Raw genomic sequence first — 21,402 nt, forward strand, 5'->3', positions numbered from 1 at the left:
TGGCTCTTAAAGACGGAAAAGCAAGCTAACGCAGAGCATTGTTACCCCCCCCTTCATTTTCCCAGTAAAAGCGCTTACCTCCACCTCTATCATCTTTGAGATGATCAAGTATAACCCTTTCAATGAGGGGTTGAAAAAAACTCTATGTGACAGTTATCTCTTTTTTTAGAGAGGGGCTTTACCTTTTGTTTTATTAAGTAAATGTAGAAAGATAGCTACCTATCTTTTCTCCTCCTGAGATGGGAAAGAAAAGCAAAAAGAGAGAGAGAGAGGAATCAAAGCAGCAAAAACAAAACAAAAAAAACCAAAAAACAAAAAAACAGACTCCAAAAAACAACAGGAGCAAGAACAAAGCATACTTGGGAATCACTCAATAAATTATCCTTTCATATTAACATTGCTAAAATTATTGAAAAAATATACATTAATGGGCTCAAACAAATTGGGGAACATAATGACTTTGTTTCTGTTATGGCATTCTGTTATAGACTGTTTATTTCATTTATCTTTATAATGGCTCCAATAGATGGTATTATCATTTCCTTTTTGCAAATAAAGATACCAACACTCAGAGACTTTTCCAGGCCTCACAGCTATAAAAGATTGGGGTAGAATGGGTAGTCAAATCTCCAGGACTCCTGAGCTATACTTTGCCCTCTGTGCTGTCCTTCCTTGTATCCTTTTGTCAGTGACTTTCTGAAGACATTCAACACTAAAGCATATGCAAGGAAAATGAGTGTTTCAAAAGTTGGTTCTGTGTTTAAGGAAAAAACACACCAACAAAGAGAAAACCAACAAAGGGTTTAGATGATGGTGAATCTAAACCCATTGGTCATTTGACAGAATGGTCTCCTGGTGTTCTCCACCAATATACTTTCCCAAAGCACTCACAACTATGAATCATTGAACAACACTCACTTGTGTACAAAATAGACCATCCTCTTTTTAAAAAAATGTTTATTTCTTTTTGAGAGAGAGAGACAGAGAGTGAGTGGGGGAGGAGCAGAATCCTACAGAATCCAAAGTAGGCTCCAGGCTCCGAGCTGTCAGCACAGAGCCCAACGTGGGCTCGAACCCACAAGCTGTGAAAGCCATGACCTGAGCCGAAGTCAGATGCCCAACTGACTGAGCCACCCAGGCACCCCAAAATAGACCATCCTCTGAGTAACTAAGTAGGGTTGTTAGCCCCTTGCACACATAGAAGTGACAATCACTAGTCATATCACTTTTAAAAAATGAAGAATGAAGCATCTAAGTGTCTTCATTTCTAATTGTGATATACAAGAGCATTAAAATATATAATTTAAGAAGGGCCTTTGTGGAAGCTTGCCTTGCAGTGTCTTACACTTTGACCCTGTACCTTCTATTAATAGGTTAAGGTGAAAGGAGGAATAGACTCAAGAGTTGCCTCCCAGGCAAACTCCCACAAAGGCACTTCTCAAATGACTTTAGAAAGGACAGTCATATCATTAAGGAGTCTCTGAGATTCCCTGTTCACCCCTCTGAGGAAGCTGTTTGTGTTTGTGCAGCCTGCTTTTAGCAATCTGGAGGGAGGATAAGATGTGTGTTGGATAGAATGTTTCAGTCCTTGTCTTCTAGGCCATTCCTCCTGAGCATCGCCCTCCCACTCTGGTTTATATCATTGCTTGAGACTGCATGCAAATACTACTACCATCCATGGCTTAGATGGATGACAAACTTTTTGTAAAGGGCCGGATAGTCAATATTTTAGGCTTCATGGGTACTAAGGTCTCTGTCACAATTATTTGACTGTCATTGTAATGTGAAAGCAGACATGCATATAAATGAATGAGCTTGGCTGTGTTCCAATAAAACTTTATTTATGAACACTAAAATTTGTCAAAAATTTTACATACCACAAAATACTTTTCTTTTCTCCAACCACTAATCATGTAAAAGCCATTCTTAGGTTGCAGCACATGCAGAAATAAGCAAGGGGTGGAATTTTCCCTTCATGTTGTGGTTAGCTAACTCCTGGCTTAGTACAGGACTCCTTCTGAATGCTTATAGGCCATGAGCATCTTGTATCTGAACTTGGAGTTTCCTCCATTACTCCTAATCCTACATTCTTCACCTGTCTTGGGCAATGTTTATTCATAAATTTACTCTGTTTCCTAGCTTTCAGAGATTCATCAACATTTTTTATACACTGAGGGATTTGTACTCTAACTCTTAGAGACTGCTGTTTCATGAACTTTTCTTACTTTGTGGTATTTTTGACTGAAGGGAGTATAGAAGTTTGACGCATGTCCTTTGGCTACTAAGTTGTTTGTAGATTTGACTACTTTGAAAGGATGTTAGGCAACTTCCCCAAGTAATTCAAAGTCAGTCCTTTAAAAAATTTATTTAAGAAAAAAAGTCAGTAGGGATTGTAGTTGGTAAAAGTAAGTGTTGGAAAAGTCAGATGAATTTTTTTTGCCTGTGTGTGGCTCCCCAACAGATTAAAGGGGGAAAAACTTAAAATTACTATTAGCATTAACTAGTCAATAATTTTCATCACAAGAAACAACTGGTGTTGGAAAGGATGTGGAGAAAACGGAACCTCTTGGACTGTTGGTGGGAATGCAACCTTGTGAAGCCACCATAGAAAACAGTGTGGAGATTCCTCAGAAAGCTAAAAATAGGGGCACCTGGGTGGCTCAGTCAGTTAAGCATCTGTCTTTGGCTCAGGTCACGATCTCACAGTTTGTGGGTTCAAGCCCCGTGTCAGGCTCTGTGCTGACAGCTCAGAGCCTGGAACCTGCTTCAGATGCTGAGTCTCCCTCTCTCTCTGCTCCTCCCCTGCTCACTTTCTGTCTCTCTCTCAAAAATAAGTGAACATTAAAAAAAATTTTTTTAAGTTAGAAATAGAACTACGCTATGTTCCAGTAATCACACTACTAGGTATTTACTCAAAAAAATAAAAAAAAAAACATTAATTCAAAGGGATACATGCACCCCTGTGTTTATAGTAGCATTATTTACAAAAGCCAAGATAGGGAAGCAGCCCATGTATTGTCCATCAATAGGTGAATGGATAAAGAAGATGTGGTGTATATATATATATATATATATATGTATATATACACGATGGAATATTATTTGGCCATAAAAAATAATGAAACCTTGTCATTTACAACAATGTGGATGAAGCTAGAGAGTATAATTCTAAGTGAAATAAGTCAAAGAAAGACAAATGCCATATGATTTCATTCATATGTGGAATTTAAGAAACAAAAACAAATGATCAAAGGGAAAAAGAAACCAAGAAACACTCTTAATTATTGAGAACAAACTGAAGGTTATCAGAAGGGAGGGAGTGGGGGATGGGTGAAATAGGTGATGGAGATTAGGGAGTGCACCTGTCATGCTGAGCACTGGGTGATGTATAGAAGTGTTGACTCATTGTATTCTACACCTGAAACTAATATAACACTGTATGTTAACTAATGAATTAAAAGAAAGCTTAAAAAATAGTAATTTTCATCAATTTCATTTCAGAAGTGTGAGGGTTGCTTTTTCAAAAATAATAGTCTGAAACAGCTCCTACTAGGTGATCAGGAGTCTATTATCAAGTTCTAAAAATTTCAGCAAGCAGCTCAAGGAGAAGCGCTGAGATCTTTAAGAAATTGTGTGATGGAGACCAAAGCTTACCTTTTTATATCGGCTCCCTCCTCTCTAGTTTGTGGCCATTGCATAGTTTCCTAATAATGAATCTGTGGTGGAAAAGACACCTGGGTTGGAGGAGGGAGAATAGGGTGTTTTGAACAGTTTTGGATATAGAGAAGAAACCATGGAGCACTTAACACTTGGTGTGGGATTGGGGGAGATTAATGTCTAAAGACCATTTTTAGCAATATGAACTCCTTACTAGAAAGACAGCCTAATGTAGAGGGGTTAAGAACACAGAGTTTGGAACTGAACCTATCAGGTAAGTTCCACCGTTTATTATCTGTAGAACCTTGAGCAAGTGCTTCATCTCTCTGTAACGCAGTCTCCTTAGTTATGAGAGAGAGATAATAATAGAATCTATTTCATAGGATTGTTATGAATAGTAAATGAATCACCATAAGCAAAGTGTTTAGAACAGTGCCTGATACAAAGTAAGTTCTATATAAGAGGGTGGAGGAGTCCTTGTTATTCTACAGTGTGCTGAGATAGACCTAAAGCCTGACTCTATTTAAGCCATATTGGATGTAGAGATCACTAGTTATTCAGCTCTGTGCATTTGTTGCTGTGTAAAAAGTGTGGGAACCCTGAAAGTTTTAAACAGCCAATATTTTATTGATTTCAAAGTAATGGGTAGCTACTGTCAGTCACTAGAGTCTGATGTGTACATGTGCACTGTGTGCACATATGTGTGCACACTTACACATATGTATATAGGAGTTGTGAATAGGCTATGGTATGTGAGTTATATCTGTATAAAGAAGCAGAGAAGCAGAATGTGCAATATTATGCATATTTGAGGGATCCATTTTACTATCCTATAGACATTCTCCAGGAATCCCCCAGCACTACACATTCCTCAGATGACAATGCCAGGTCTGTCTACTCATCTTTCATTACCAGGAAGCCTCTGTTCCTCAGTGAATTTCCTTTCCATTCATTTTCAAATGACTTTCCTGGGCATTGTTAAATATGCACAAGATAGAGGCAGAGGTATGTGTATGGATGATTTGCATAAGTATAAATACAGTATATGTACCCATATTTAAGTGATATAATGATAGTATTGTGTTGCCACCTAAGAGTGAAAGCTAATTAATTCAGCTATTGAGATGATAATGATTTCTTTCTCAGTTAATACCAGAGTTAAAAAAAAACCTGCAGAATTGTCCTAGCACTGTTCCTTTGATTCATCTTGGAATAAGGAGGTTTATTTCTGTTAACTATTGAGCTATCAGTATCTATGGTGGTTTTAAATTGAATCATTCCTGGGAAGGGCTGAATATTTGTGGAAGACTGACTCAGGTCGACTAATACGGTCATTGAGCTCAATGATTTGGTACCAGGAAATACATTTTTCCTTCCTTCCTTCCTTCCTTCCTTCCTTCCTTCCTTCCTTCCTTCCTTCCCTTGCCTAGAGTCTCTTTTAAAATACATGCTTTGGTATTTGCACTCCCAATATCAATGTTGATCTGAAGCACAAAATCTTTTTTTAGACTTTGTGTGGTTGGATTTGACATTTAGGAAAATGGTAAGATCTTTCCTACTGAAAGTTACACCAGCTGACAATTTCACAAGCAAGTCTATGACTTTTTTTTAACCTTGCTATCTCTAACTTTTCCTTCTGCTTCTGTTTTTATGTTGAGTTAGTTACCAAGTCATGAGTTCCTCCCTTTCCTCTTCTCTTTTCTCACCCTCCAGCCAGTTCAGGCACTAATAACCTCTGGACTGGTCCACTTTTCTTCACCTTGCACCAAGGATTCTTCCCAACATGGAGGTTAGGTCACACTCTCTTCTTCCAAAATCCTCTAATGGTTTCTCTCTTTCTGCATGGTAAAGACTCAGTTGTGGCATTGAAGGGCATTTATATTCTGTCCCACTACATGCCCTCACCCACCTCTCACTAATTCTCCCTTCATTCTACCCTTCCACCAAAATAGACTATCCACTCTTCCCTGGAATTTCCATAACTTGTTGCCTTTTCTCATTTCCCAGACTGTGCTTCCTCCCTCACAGTCCATCTTTCAAAACTCTACTTATTCTTCAACATCCAGCTCAAATTCTACTCCTTCCTGAATTCTCTGATTTCCCCTACCTGGAATTAATCAGGGCCATTCCTAGACCCTATAATGCCTTTTCCTCTCAAGACACTTGATTTCTAGGTGTTGAGACATTGTCATATTTATTTTACTAGAACAAATTTTTATTGCCTTCTGCAGGAAAAATTGTCATAACAAATATACAAATCTCCATGTCTGTGATGGAATTGCTGCCTCCTCTGAATGTGACAGTATGTTCATAAGCATATAATGTGGCCTTGAAATGATCACTTTTTCATCTACATTCCAATTATTTATTACTTAATTAGCTATCCTATCACTCTATCTTATATTATGCTGTAAATGTACTTCTTCTCTGTCTTCTAAGTTGGAAACTCTGAGGACAAGGGTTGTCTTATTTATCTGGACGTCTCCCAGGTTGGAGAATGTAGCTTTCAGGTGGTAGGTACTTAATATTGTTATTCTATTCTCTTGTAACCTAAGAGAGACAATTATGATATAGTGGTTGGGAGTGTGGCCTTTGGTCCATGACTGCCTGGGTTTGAATCCTCCTAATCCACTTATTAACCATGTGATCATGGCCAAAATGCTTAATTTCTCTGTGCGTTTTCCCCACATACTGTAATATGGGGACATATAATATTATCTTCATCATAAAATTGATATGGAGTTTAAATAACTAAATACAGGTGAAATAGAACAAAAGCTAGTGAGTGCTTAATAAATGTTAGCTATTATTCTGACAGGCTGTTAAAATAGGAAAGACTCTTGCTATCTCAGTTTTGGCACTAGTAGCTACATCCAAAGTGAGCCCATCTTGTAGTCAGTAGTCAAGAAATGGTTAAAACCTCACCTAGTTTGAGGTATGAAGTGTGCAGGAGTTGGAAATTCTAGAGTATAGTCTTTAAAGATTTTGGAGCATGTGACTAGTGTGCTATAGATCCCATTCCCCACTGCAAAGGAGTGGGCAGATGGGATACAGATGTCTGCCTTGGGGACCACCACTGAAAGTATGGTACTTTTGTGAGAATTAGGAGAACGTGTCCCACCCTTCTCAGGTGTAATCTATACAGTAAGGAGGCCCTCCTGCCCCAGGCGCAATGAAAGGGTCTTCAATAGGATCCCTTGAGGAGATTGATACGTATCCCTTACGGCTGAGGGACACAGGAGACTGGCATCTGACTTTCACCTGAGAAGTTGAAAGGGCAGGAGGTATGGTGGCTGACTGCTTATGGGTAAGTGGGAGAGATTTCTCCTCCCAGCAGTTTGCTGGACCAAAAAAAGCTGGCAAGGGGTCATTATCATCAGCTCATGACAAGAAGGCAACATGGAGGGACCCAGAGTACAGAGGATGGTGGTGAATTGCCAAATTCCTACATGCAGAAGAAGGAGATAGAAGCCCCGGGCTAGAATAGAGATGTACTTGTCCTCATTGAGGACTTGCAAAGGAATGGGTCCCAGTGGTGGGCATTCTCTAAAGAACCCAACTCCAAGAGAGAAGGAGTCAATTTCAGAAACTTGCGGGGCACAAGCCAGCCAAGTAAGCACTTTCCTGTCACTTCTTCCCATGCCTCCCCAAATCCTCTCCTTATTCACACTCCACCTTGAGTCTGGAAGTGTCAGAAATTATGGTTAGCCAGGTGGAGGATGAAGAGTAAAAGTAGAAAGTGGGAGAAAAAAGAAACTGAAAGAAAGGCATTTGTGTTCCCTCCCCACCTGCAGCTTAACTGTTGCAGGCTGGCAATGGTGGCTCCACCGTCTCAGGGGAGATGTTTGCTTTTAAATCAAGATTGGCATTTGTATTACTGCACTAGGTTGGGCATGTTAAGAACTGAACTGAAACCTTGAATGTGACCTCTCCCAGTCTGCCTGGTAAACAGCAACTTGTTTTGCAAGGATTAGCACAACACTTGCTTCCAAGTCTGATCTCTTCACCAGAACGGACCATTCTCCCTCCCTCTTCAGTCCCAGCACAGACCAGGAACACCTAATTTCACTTGTTTGATTGCTTGCATGGCTTTGCCCTCCACTAGGCTGTAAACTCAAAGAGGGCAGGGATGACTTACTCACCTTCGGACCACCAGCATCTAGAGCTCACTGGAACACAATGGTCTTCCAGTAAAGATGTAATGAAAGTAACCATTCTTAAAAAAAAAAGCAAGATTTTCTCTAAGAGAGGCTACAGTTCAAACACGTCTTTATCTTTGAGATAGAGATTGAAAAGAGCAGGCTTCTGGAAGTCACAGTGCAGTTGAAGTTATCTGTCACCAGTCCACCTGAAGATTGCCTGGGTGTTTGCCGGGGGTTCCTGAGAAAATGCTCTGGCATCCCTTAATCCTAATATGTTTTTCTGAGTGGAAGTTGTTAGGATAGTTTTTATTCCTTTCTGTGTTTCTTTCACAGGTTTCTTCAGGAGAAGCATTACCAAAAATGCCGTGTACAAGTGTAAAAATGGGGGCAACTGTGTGATGGACATGTACATGCGAAGAAAGTGCCAAGAGTGTCGCCTAAGGAAATGCAAAGAGATGGGAATGTTGGCTGAATGTATGTATACAGGTATTCACATCAAGCAATTAAATTCCACTAAAAATCTAAGGAGGCAGATGGCAGGTAACTCACATGATTAGAATGGTACTTCACATATTAAAGAAGGGATTTACTAAGCCATCAAAGTTCTTGAAAAGGGTAATGAACCACTGAAATTGTCCAAAGTGTCAGCTAAAGAGCATTTTGTTCACCTGAAAGAAACAGTTTTTTGTTATTCATTGTTGCAAGGAATCATATGTGGAGTGAGGTGGCATTAATCTACAGTAGCTTCCAAGAATGATAGCAGTCTAAAAGTTTTCTCCAAATGTGATTTAATATCTTTCTTATTGTTTAATTAGCATAAACATTCACAGTTGTGGGAAAGATTAAGAATGCTTTATAAAGTATAACTGCCTCTGAATTGTCTAAATAGAGTTTTAAACCAAGTCATTTTATTAGTAGTCCTTCTTCTCTTAGTGCAGCTTTGAACCAATTTGTATAGGTTTACACAGGAAATTAACTACTGTGAGTTTTAATATAATTTGGCCCTTTGATCTGATAAAGAGACACTGTATTAACTGCTGGCTTTGTGAGGAACCATAATCTTCATCAATTTGGAATGCATGCTAGTATATAATGTATTAATTTTTCATTCTGCAAATTCTACAGACCACTCAGATTTTGAGATATGGCCCATTCCTCCTCAAAAAACAAATGACAAACAAATGTCACCAAGGGGATGATAACATTCAGGGAGGGAATGCCACATGGAATAAAAAGCCTTTGGAAGGTGACTCCAATTCTATTGTTCCCAAACTGTACAAGCAACTGGGATGGACCCAGAGAAATAATGTGTGCATGAGGGGGAAAAATAGGTCAGTGTAAATAATCCAGCTCTGGTGGATGAAAGTTTTATAGTAGATGATCACTATCTCCTCTTAGCATATGAAACAAGAGAATGCAAGAGGGATGACTGCTGGAATCCAATCCTGCAATGGAAACGCTTACTTTGATACTGGATGGTTCATGTTGCTCATCACTTAAATATGAACTTGTTCCAATGGAAGCACTGAGGACATTTTTCAACACTCCACTTATAGAAGTCTATCATATTATTTATGAACACAAACTTGTCCAGTAACAGATGCAGAGCTTTCATCTGATCTTGTAAAATAAATGCCCTGGACAAAGAAATTCCTGGAATTTCTCATTAACATTGGAGAATATGGAGGTTAAATGGGACTATGGAAGATTGTTTTGCATTATTTTTTATAGCTCTGTTAAGTGTAAATTAATGATGATATTGCATAATTATTCAGAAGAAAATTTCAAAGTCCCCTTGACTTACTTTCATCTGTATGTCCTCAATAATTTATACAGTTCTGAAAATTAACAAGATTTAAAAATTTTCTCTGAAGGATGTTGACATTTGTTTTACACAGCACGTGTTTACTTATGTGTGTTTAATGTGAAACTGAATATGCTTTTTATGGTACAGTTATGTAAACATGGATGAGAATAGTATTAGTTGTGAAACACTAGCTTTCAGGGCCCACTAGGCTAGGAATAGGGAGGGTGTCATTCCCTTTTTATTTACTGAATATCTTGCATTTCTACAATGCTTTGGTATTACAAATTCTTTATATAAAGTACATTTTTTTAAAGAAGACCCAATTATACTTAATCTACACAAAACTCTTAGGTAGATATTACTTCTGTTTTACAAGTGAAGAAAGTGGGACTCACAGAGGGATACATTTCTTGTTCAAGTCCAAGTCTTAAAATTCAAAAGGGCTAGAATTAGCTCTGTGCCAAATTGCACAGATGTGAGCAGACTACACATCAGCTGCCTCATGACCACGCACCCACTAGAACTTCATGGTGAAGTCTCTGTTTTTTATTTTGTCAGGCTTGTTAACTGAAATTCAGTGTAAATCTAAACGGCTAAGAAAAAATGTGAAGCAGCATGCAGATCAGACCATTAATGAAGACAGTGAAGGTCGAGATTTGCGACAAGTGACCTCGACGACTAAGTCATGCAGGGTAATACCATGCAATGGTGTCGGCTAAAGCCAGAAGGAGCTGAGCTTCTGGCACGTAGTGATTAATGTGAAATGTTGCAGCTTGGGAGTGAACAGTCAAATAACTCTTGAGACGTCTTTGGTGCAAAAAAAGGTGGTTTTATTAAAGCATGGGGACAGGACCTGTGGGCACAAAGAGCAGCACTGGGATTATGAGAAATGACTGATTATACACTTTCAAGTTGGGAGAGGGTTAGAGATAAGGTTAGTCTCTAAGGAATTTGTAAGCAAGTGTCCAGGATCTCCAGGGGTCATTTATATTGTCTAGTAAACTTTTGTCATGAGACCCTTCAGATGTATATCAGTGGGCAAATGCTTGGAGGTTGATTGCTAACGTATATCTTTGGGGGTGGGTAGAGATAAAGGAAGTTTCCAAAGGGATTTTTATATGTTAAAGAAGACTTACAGGATCCTGGAGGTCGGGCTAATGTCAAGCAAAGGTTGCCTTTTGCCTCTAGTGAAGTATTAACATTGAGGCAGTTGAGTTCCTGGAGGAAGGTTACCTTGCCTGTCCCAAGTACTTGTCAATGGGCTGCAAAGGAAATTTAATTTTTTCTATATTTCTTTTGCCTTTGTTATCCACATCAGTGATCTGGTTGGGAGGCTTTAAAATTAGAGCCACAGCCACAAGCAGAATTTCATTTCAATTGTGTATTAAATAGTTTTCTTTTTAATCAAGAAAGTAATACCTGCTTTGGTCTAGAAACTCAAATAATAGCAGTTAATCAGGTAAAAAAGTGAAAGCTCTCCATTTCTCTGGCTCCATTCCACTCCTACTACCAAGAGGTTGCCAGTAGAATTAGTTCAGTGTATAGAATGGATTTTTCAGGTTGAGTTTTGATGACCTTTTTCTTTTTCCTGTCATTGAGAAGGGAGGCCTACAGTGGGAAGGAGATGTACTCAGTAGAGGTTTGCTGATTAGTCCCTATCAATGGGTAAAATTGGGTGGATACACATCTGTGGAACAACAGAGAGAAGCCTTTCCCAATGAATTCACAATTTTCTTATGCTCAAATTTCTTATGCAAGAAGTTCTTTGAACAACTTGAGACAAAATAGAGGAACAGCATCTTGGATGATTAACTAAACACATTGTGATAATCCACAGGGTATATGGAGGAACTTTAATTTGCCATTAGTTGAGAAAACAAAAATCCATGATTATTTAAGTCACTCTTCTTAATATTGGTTGTACTACTAACAAGGAAAACTTCATCCACATTTAGTTTTCCAAGTATAGTATTTTGCATTCATTTGAGAAAAAAATAATTGTATATCAAAGTGTTATTTCGCCATAGTACTTCATCAATAACACTTTTTGGTATAAGGAAGCAAAGAGCTGACACAATTATCCACACTCTTCAAAATGTGCTAGTAAAGGAGAAAGTGATAGTTGGTGTCTGAATTGTCCAGATTGATGACTTTCTATTTCAGAGCTAGGTAAACATTTTTTTTTCTGTAAACGGTCAGATATTTTAGGCTTTGGCTACAAGGTTTCCATGACAACTATTGAACTCTGCTATTTTAGTGTAGAAGTAGCGTATATAACACATAAACAAATGAACGTGGTTGTGTTCCAGTAGAGTCAGGTAGATTTGGTAGATGGGCCATAGTTTGTCAACTCCTGCCCTATATGAATGCTCTTAATTGGATTCTCTATTTTATATGTGGGAACTTTTCCTTAGTGACTAAACCTTGAACTTTCACTGAACTTCTCTATGAATGGGGTTGATAGGGTTCAAATCTAGACTATTCTCTATCCCCAAGATATACATGAAATGAATATTTTGTTATCCCTATTTTACAGATAGAAAAATGAACAATTTGGGACCCATTTAGTGAATTGTGATATGCTTGACCAAGGACCCAGAGTAAGCCATTACAGTGCACATTGTATCAGAGTGCATAGTTCCTGCCATATTTAGGGCTTTTATCAATAATTTCTGAGATTAGTTTGCTCCAGATGAATGTGCATATAGGAAAAGTACATTACAACCACCCTCCCTAATACCTTTTATTTTTTTGCCAGTGTAGGAGAAAACTGAACTCACCCCAGATCAACAGAATCTTCTTCATTATATTATGGATTCATATAGCAAACAGAGGATGCCTCAGGAAATAACAAATAAAATTGTACGTACAAATATCTAAAAATGCATAGGTTGAAAGTTAATATTTTCTATATAAATTATATATGAATTTGTTACTTTGAAATAATTAGAGCTGAGAATTTAAGTTATGCATTTAAACTTTTAGCAGCATTAGACAAAGAACAGACGTTTCATATCTATCTTGGTAATAGTAACTGCTCTCCAAGGAACTGAAAAATATAAGCTCGATCTTAAATTTTATTATCCAAATCTTATTCTTTAGTCTAATGATTTTGTGTTTGATTTATCCTTTTATCTACTTATTAATCATTTGCTTTTCTTCTTAAAATTTAGTTAAAAGAAGAATTCAGTGCAGAAGAAAATTTTCTCATTTTAACTGAAATGGCTACCAGTCATGTACAGATTCTCGTAGAATTCACAAAAAAACTTCCAGGTATTTTTTACATGTATATGCTATACTGTGCAATATTCTTGTGACACTGAGAAAGTCAGGTCTGTTGGTCGTAAAGTAGAAATTATCTCACATCTGATTTAAATTAATATGTCTAACTACTATAGACATGAATGGTTAGAGCCAGATAGGATATTTCAAATCACTTATAATAATTTTTCCAGATTGATAGACTAAGAAATTGAGACTTTGTGAAGTTGTCATTCATGCATTTATTCATTTAACAAGCACTTGTTGATACGTATTCTATACTAAGCATGTAGCTAGTGTCTTCAAGGGAAGTGATTTAAGAAAGGCTATAATAAAAATATTATATACAAAGTGCTGTTTGAACAGAGAGGAAGTTGTTGCTATTTGTACCTGAGAAAGACAGGGAGACCTCAAAGAAAATCATATTTTAATTGGGTCTAAAAGAAAACGGAGTTGTCCTGGTGGTATGGAATAGAAGGAACCTTCCAAGTCGAGAGATCTACTTGTGAAAATATAATGAGGCATGGACAAAAATAGGATTATTAGAGATGGAAAAATTCAATGTGGCCACAGCATAATGTGGTAGACTCCTTGGTTAGGCATAAGGTTAAGTTGGTGTCAAATTAACAAGGGCTTAAGTAAGGAATTTAATTTTCATCCCCTGAATGGTAAAGAGTTTTTGGTGGTTTTTTGTTGTTGTTTATATTGAGAGGGAAGTGATGGGATTTATGCTAATACAGATATGACTTGTTCCGTTTTGTATAAGATGAATTTGAACGAGGAGGGACCAGAGGCATCATTTAGGATCATTTAGGATGCCACTGCACCAGTCAAGGCAGAAGGCTTGAAATAAAGCAACAGCACTGGGAGATGGAAGAGGAAACAAAATGAAGAGAGATTCAAAAATCAGTAGAGCTTACTGAACAATATATTGTGGGACAAGGGAGAGGAATTTATCTATAGTCATTTGGATGGGGCCAGTACAGAAACTGGAATTCAAGATTCGTATCTCTCAGCTTCCCAATTCCTTTGGCTACATTATCAATGCTATCTCAGCCAATAGATTTAAGTTGTTTCGGTGTTTTAAAAATATATTAGTACAATAGAATTCTATGATCTGGAAGAGTATAATAAGAGTCTCATGCTCTAGCGACTGAGCTAGCCAGGCACTGGAAGAGTATAATAAATACCTTGTATAACAGCACAGCACTGTAATATTAAATTATAGAAGGTAAATTCTGATGTAAGATTTTAATTAGGTTAATTTGTCTTCTTTGGCCAGCATCATGCTATTATTTTATTAAAGTGTCATGAATAGACATAAGCCTACATAAACTCATAAACTCATGTGAGGAGGAAGTTCTCATTTTCATTTTAACATTAATATTCTCTCATTTCTTTATTACAATGAAAGAGGAACTTAATTTGTTATATGCTAATTAAGGTGAGGGGAATCTTGATCAAAAACAAGATTATACAAGAGTGAAAGGTGTGGGAGGAGGAATTGGGAAAGGGAGAAATATATTTTTGGTTGTTTGTGAAAAGAGAGGTTTTCAGTTCAAATGGTCTATTGGTCTTGAACCACAAAATAATTGAAGAAAAAAATCTTGTTCATAAAAGGTAGCTTATCTGAAAGCAACAGCAATATCTAACACATCTCTTTATTTCCAGTGCTTAGACTAGTTCCTGAGGGGGAAGAAAGAGTATAATTAATGTGTGTTTAATGAGTCAAGCAGGGGGACCTGGCTGGCTCAGTTGGGAGAACATGTGACTCGATCTTGGGGTTGTGAGTTTCAAGCCCCATGTTGGCTGTAGAGATTACTTAAAAATAAACTTTTAAAAATGAGAAAACAGAAGGAAAAAAAATACAATAGGAAATAAAAGACCAAAACTCCTGAGAAAGAAATTTTAACAGTACTAGTAATATAGTTAAAATTAATATTTTAACAGTAATTATGGAAATGACAACATTAATAAAAATAACAGTAATAGTGATATAATACCAATAAGGAAATCGTGTGGGTTAAAGAGATGAATCATTTCATTTTGTAGTTCATGGTGCATGACCTGTGCCAGACACTGTCCAGGGTGCTGGAGACCCTGCAGGAATGGCTTCTGCCTTCAAAGGAGCTCTGAGATAGTGATTCTTTTTTTTTTTAAGTTGAATTATTTATTTATTTATTTATTTATTTATTTATTTATTTATTTATCTAGTTAGTTAGTTAGTTAGTTAGTTAGAGGGAGGGAGGGGGAGAATTTCCCAAGCAGGTTGCATGCTGTCAGTAGGGCCTAACAAATGATGCGGGGCTCGATCTCATGAACCCTGAGATAATGACCTGGGCAAAAATCAAGAATGGGATGCCTAAAATGATTGGGCCACCCAGGCACCCCTAAGATGGTGATTCTTAAACCTTAACATTACTCTCTTCTCTAAACTCCCATTTCTATTTAATACTTTTCTAAGCCATCTGGACCCTGATGGTATTAGTTTATCTTCATAAGTGTGTTATGTGTATGTATACATGTGCATAGGAGCTTATGTTTGTTTCCCATTTATTCAGTTATCCAATTATTCAACAAATAAGTCTTGGATATTAATTATGTGCCAGGTACTGGGGATACAAAAGTGAACAAAACAGGCAAAGTCTCTGCCCTCATGAAGTTTATACTCTATTTGAGGTGGCAAACGATGAACAAATATGCAGATAAATTTATGTCAGGTAGTGGTAAATTCTATGAGTAAAAACAAAGCAACTAGTGGGGTTAATGGGTGGCTCAGTTGGTTAAGTGTCTGACTTCAGCTTGCGTCCATGAGTTCGAACCTTGCGTCAGGCTCTGTACTAACAGTGTGGACTCTGCTTCAGATTCTCTGTCTCCCTCTCTACCCCTCCCCTGATCACACACTTTCTATCAAAAATAAATAAATAAACATTAAAAAAATAAAGCAGATAGGGGCTAGTGAGTTATGGGGAGTAGTATTATTTTAGTAGGGTCACCTTGAATATAGGGTCTCTGCATATAGTGGGGGGAGTAAAGCATTTGGATAGCTGGGGAAGGGCATTTACTCCTGAGGCAAAGCAAACTTGTATGTTCACAGCAGGGCCATGAGTCAGTGTGGCTGGAACACAGTGAGTGAGAGAAAGGAAGAGGAGGAAATGATGTCAGAGAGGCTGCTGGAGACTGTGGCATACAAGCCTGGATAAGGACTTTGGATTTTCCAAGTGGTGTTATATTCCTTCAGGTTGTCAATTCCTTCCCATGGCTGGATACATGTAAAGATTTTTTTCTGGTCTGTGGATGCTTCCATTCTTCAGAGTTGACCCTGTATCACCAGATGTGACTAATATAATGGCTAAAAGAGAATCTGTTTGCTTCTAACTTCTGAGTTACTTTATCTGAATCAGCCTTTACTGCCATTATATGTATTTCTGGTGTGGATAGGACATTCTTTTTTACCCAACTTGTACAACAAATCCTACTCAATAAGATAAAAGTCAGCTTCTATTTGGGACAGAAAAATCGATTTTTAGTGACTCAACCTGACTACCCAATCTTAAAACAATTACAAAATAACTTTATGGAAATGTTTTATCAATGGGGATGATAATGATGAAATATTGTTATATAGCATTCACAGTTCCTTGATACTTGATTTGATTATCATCTTCATCCAGGATTTCAGACTTTGGACCATGAAGATCAAATTGCTTTGCTGAAAGGGTCTGCAGTAGAAGCTATGTTCCTCCGTTCAGCTGAGATTTTCAATAAGAAGCTTCCAGCTGGACATGCTGACCTATTGGAAGAAAGAATTCGGAGGAGTGGTATGTGATTTGGTTAATGGTAAAGAGTTTGCTCCTGCAAGTAAGCATTCCATGAAGGCAGGCTTCTTACCTATCTTATGCAAAGTTACATTCGCATTGTGACTAGTATGGTTAATGACTCTAAAAAGATATGTGTTAAATAGATGAGGCTTTTTGTTTTTAATTTTTTAAATATTTATTTATTTAAAAAAATTTTTTTTCAACGTTTATTTATTTTTGGGACAGAGAGAGACAGAGCATGAACGGGGGAGGGGCAGAGAGAGAGGGAGACACAGAATCGGAAACAGGCTCCAGGCTCCGAGCCATCAGCCCAGAGCCTGACGCGGGGCTTGAACTCACGGACCGCGAGATCGTGACCTGGCTGAAGTCGGACGCTCAACCGACTGCGCCACCCAGGCGCCCCAAATATTTATTTATTTTTGAGAGAGAGACAAGATAGAGTGTGAGTGGGGCAAGAGTGGAGAGAGAGGGAGTCACAGAATCTGAAGAAAGCTCCAGGCTCTGGGCTGTCAGCACAGAGCCTGATGTGGGGCTCACACTCATGAACAGTGAGATCATGACCTGAGATGAAGTCTGAGCTCAAGTCTTACGCTTAACCGATTGAGCCACTCAGGTGCCCTTAGATGAGGCTTTTAGACGGTTGCTTCACATGTCCTTGTAGTAGCAAAATACTAAAAATACTCTTTGTCCTATACTAAGATTAAGGGCCAAAGGAGGAATTTTTAGAAGTTTGGAAAATTAGATAGAAAAACATAGCATAAAGGAGTTGGGATTATTCAGTTGAAAAAAAGATTCACTTGTTCAAAATCTTCATGTATGAAAGACTGTGGCTCAAACTATTATCCATCTCTATTCAAAGCAAAATAAAAAGAATTACTAATAGCAACATTTATATATCATTTAATTTATATATCATTATCATTAGGTTTTAGACACTGTTCTAAATAATTTACATACATGATTTCATCAGAATCTTGCAAAGTCTTATGAAATAAGTACCATTATTATTCAAAATTTATCGATAAGGAAACTGACACAGAGAGTGGTTAATAACTTTCCCAGAGACAGACAGGAAGTCTGACTTCAGAAGCTGTGTGTCTAAGCCACTATGCTACATGTCTCTCAAGAGACAAAATGAAATAATAGTATGAGTTGAACTTATTATGGAGGAATACTGCGACAGAAAGGGTTAAGAGACATTGCAATAAATTTCCTGGAATTCTGTGCAGTTTATCTTAAAATAGGATAAAATAGTCTTAAAATAGGATAAAATAGTCTTAAAATAGGATAAGTGCTTGTTTTCCTGAGATACTTTCTATATGGGTTGGGAGGGGAGAGATGAATGAGAAGAAATGATGTCTCAAGATCCTTTCTTCCCAAAGTATCCTTCTATGAAAGACTAGAACAAAGTTTAGGTACTTATAAAATCAGTGTTTTAGAACAGAGGTTGGAAGGAAAGTTTTTAGGAAGTTCTGCATTTGTTATATAAGAAAAATAATTGAAAAATTGGAAATTATTTTTTAAAAGCAGCCATCCCATAGTCATTGTGTTTTTTTAAACACTGAAAGTATAATTATCATTATTGATAGATTTAAAGAATATACATTTAAAATATGCATTATTTGTATATATCATTGATTTACTAGTTTAACATGTACTTAAGGGCAAGCGACTATGGAGGCAGTAAAGAGAGGAATCAGATGTGTTCTTTCTCCTATGAAGCTTATAGTCTAGTAGGAAGACATGAACTTTACATAGGTAGTTACAAAAAAAATGTGGAAGAGAACTGAGAGAAAGGTGACTCCTAGTTGGTAGGGCTCTGGAAGATTTCACTGGCAAACTGGGCCTTGAATGATATTAGATGTGGATATTCAGGATAGAGGTACAAGAAAGAAGGACCAACCCAAGCAAAGGATTGAAGCAAGAAAGCCCAGGTTATGCATCCAAAGAAGAATGAATAGTTGAGTTTATTTAGATTAAGGGTTACATTAAAGGGAAATAGAATTCTTAAAAAGAATCAAATGGTTGAGGGCCTTGAATGCTGGGCTAAAGGCTTTATTCTTTATTTTATAAGAAATAGGGGACACTGGGGCACCTGGGTGGCTCAGTTAGTTAAGCATCTGACTTTGGCTCTGGTCATGATCTTATGGTTCATGGGTTCGAGCCCCGCATCAGGCTCTGTGCTGACAGCTCAGAGCCTGGAACCTGCTTCGGATTCTGTGTCTCCCTCTTTCTCTGCCCCTCCTCTGCTCACTTTCTCTCTCTCTCTCTCTCTCTCTCTCAAAAATAAAACACTAAAAAAAAAAAAAGAAACAGGGAGACACTGAAGATTTTTGAGCAGGGGAGGAAAAACATCAACATCATGCTTTACAAATCTTCCAGCGACACCAGTCAGAAGGCAAAGGTTTCACGAATGTGCTGCCAGAAGAAATGGAAAGAAGGGAAAGGATCTGAGAAATAGATTGTTGGAGATTTTCACCTTTTGAAAGACAGTGTATTATAAAGAAATATAGATTCCTGTCCTGGACAGATTTTATTTTACATGTTCTGGAATGTACAGTGTGTGTGTGTGTGTGTGTGTGTGTGTGTGTGTATCCATCCCTCCATCCATCTGTCCAGGATGCTGGGAGTAAGGGAGAAGAATTGAATCAGGTAACCTCCAAGGCACCATCTAGTTGTATAAGTCTTACTGGTTGCCTTCTCTTAACTAATCAATATTTCTGATTGCTGGTTTAGCCAGTCAGGCAGGCAGCTCCTTGAGTATCTTGATTTTTTTTTATTGTGGTAAGAACACTTAGCATGGGATCTATCCTCTTAACAAAATTTTAAGTGTACAACACAGAATTGTTGCCTATAGGTACAATGTTGTATAGTAGATCTCTAGAACTTATTTATCTTAACTGAAACTTTATGGCCATTGATTAGGATAGGAAAATAAGTTACTGATCAATAGGCACATTAAAGGAGATCTTTCCAATCAACAAATATCCAATGAATACTTACTTTGTGCCAAGCACTGTGTGATTATTGAGGGTATGGAGATGAGGAAATGTCTTTGTCCTCAGGGAGCTTACTGACTAGTGGGAAAGAGCTATAAGCAAAGGATTCCAAATCAAGGTGCAGTGTAATAAGGACTACGAGGAATGTATGTTGAAATATGAAATAGAAGCATAAAATTGAAAAATGAAATAGAAGCATAAAGATGTGCTTGCCTTTCTGTGTGAGCTTACTTGGTGAGTCAGAAAAGGCTTGCAAAGTTGACAAGTGAGTCATGGTTAGGAACTTGTCAAGCCACAAAAGCCTGAGAATGGCATTCCAAGAGATATATCCATTAAATTATAATAATATAGAAATTGCAAGTGCAAAGATGAGGAGGTATGTGAGAGCATCCATGTAGAGGACTCACAAATACCTTGATATTGCTAAAAATAATATTTGTGAAGGTGAAATGTAGTAACTGCTAGATTTTTAAGCATGTTGAACACCACAAAAGTAGTTTAATGTAGTTCTTATATAGTGGGGAGTCTTCTGTAATGTTCGGAGCCTGTGTGACATGACCATACCAGTACTGTAGAAAGATCTTTCGAGCAGTAATATGAAGGAAAGTTTGGAGGGATTGAGATAAGAAGCAGGTCCCTATAAAGAAATCAGTGCAAAAACTAGGTGAGAAATGGTGAGGGTCTTGCAGGCTAAAAAATAGGTAATAAAAAAGAAAAAAACTTGCCTGATTAGCATAGGTTTCAGAACTTGTGATTTTGCAAATTTCAGAAAAGTTCAAGAATGAAGTTTTCCATAAGAAGAACTGTATAAATAAATATGCATGTCTCCAGTTCACAAATAGATTACTTTATCCAAACATCAACCACATATTGTAACAATAAAAACCATTCAAACTTGCATGCTGCTTCATATTTTATTATCTATAATGATGCTTCCATTTATTAATATTTATGAATTTGCTTCTCCCAGTGGATTTTCAGAACATTGCCTCTTCCACACACCACATAGAACCATGATCTTGCAAGATGACCTTTCAGAATAACTTTTTATTCTTGTGCAAATATAACATATTCTTTCTATTGTACCTTTAATTCTAGAGAAACATAACATCTCAAAGTTGCCCTGTTTTTGCCTACAGAAGTCTTTAAAGAATACAATGTGAAATTTCTTTTTTTCTTCATATTCATACTCTTTTGTTTGCTATTATTTTCTCAATTACATACACAAAAATACTGTCTCCTGAGATACATTTAATTAATGAGGGTTACAGTGTTTATATATGTTAATTGAAGCTTCAGAACATTATATCTGACATAATCTGTGGTTGGGTTGTTTCCATATAATTTTAGTGCCTCAATTATATTATTCCTAATGTAGTATTATGCAAACTAGTCTTTAAAGCTAAAATACTTATTAACAATAGGAATAATCATATGATAAAATATGACAACACTATAATTGCTAACATTGAATGATTTTCTATTTTAACATTAAGAGAATGAGCAATAACTTTTCACAGACCAATGTAACTTGTTCTATTAACTTCAAATATAAATAACCACTGAAATTTATGGTATATTTTGGTCTTTTTTGATCCCCATAACAGACATAAATGAAATATTCAATTTATTTGTATTTATCAGGATGACAATATCTCTTGTGATTTTTTCAATGCTTTCCTTTTATACACATCATCTTATTGTATTCACAGTGG

At 37.2% G+C, this 21,402-nt stretch overlaps 1 protein-coding gene across 5 annotated transcripts in view; it reads left to right on the forward strand.

Moving 5' to 3' along the window:
- The window catches only part of NR1H4 (nuclear receptor subfamily 1 group H member 4), a 56,983-nt gene that overhangs the window by 22,862 nt on the left and 12,719 nt on the right, over positions 1 to 21,402 (forward strand). For 2 of the 5 annotated variants that reach the window (XM_047066846.1, XM_047066844.1), the window contains exons 3-7: positions 8,133 to 8,285; positions 10,165 to 10,298; positions 12,370 to 12,468; positions 12,780 to 12,879; positions 16,542 to 16,688. In XM_047066846.1, coding sequence (XP_046922802.1) covers positions 8,133 to 8,285; positions 10,165 to 10,298; positions 12,370 to 12,468; positions 12,780 to 12,879; positions 16,542 to 16,688 — 633 coding nt within the window. The remainder of the gene's footprint in view (positions 1 to 8,132; positions 8,286 to 10,164; positions 10,299 to 12,369; positions 12,469 to 12,779; positions 12,880 to 16,541; positions 16,689 to 21,402) is intronic. The other 3 variants (XM_047066847.1, XM_047066845.1, XM_047066848.1) reach the window with 2 other exon arrangements.

The sequence above is a fragment of the Lynx rufus genome, unplaced genomic scaffold (assembly GCF_022079265.1).
Source record: "Lynx rufus isolate CCGP_SWC_20201006 ecotype Redwood Valley unplaced genomic scaffold, mLynRuf1.p SCAF_7, whole genome shotgun sequence".
NCBI lineage: Eukaryota > Metazoa > Chordata > Mammalia > Carnivora > Felidae > Lynx > Lynx rufus.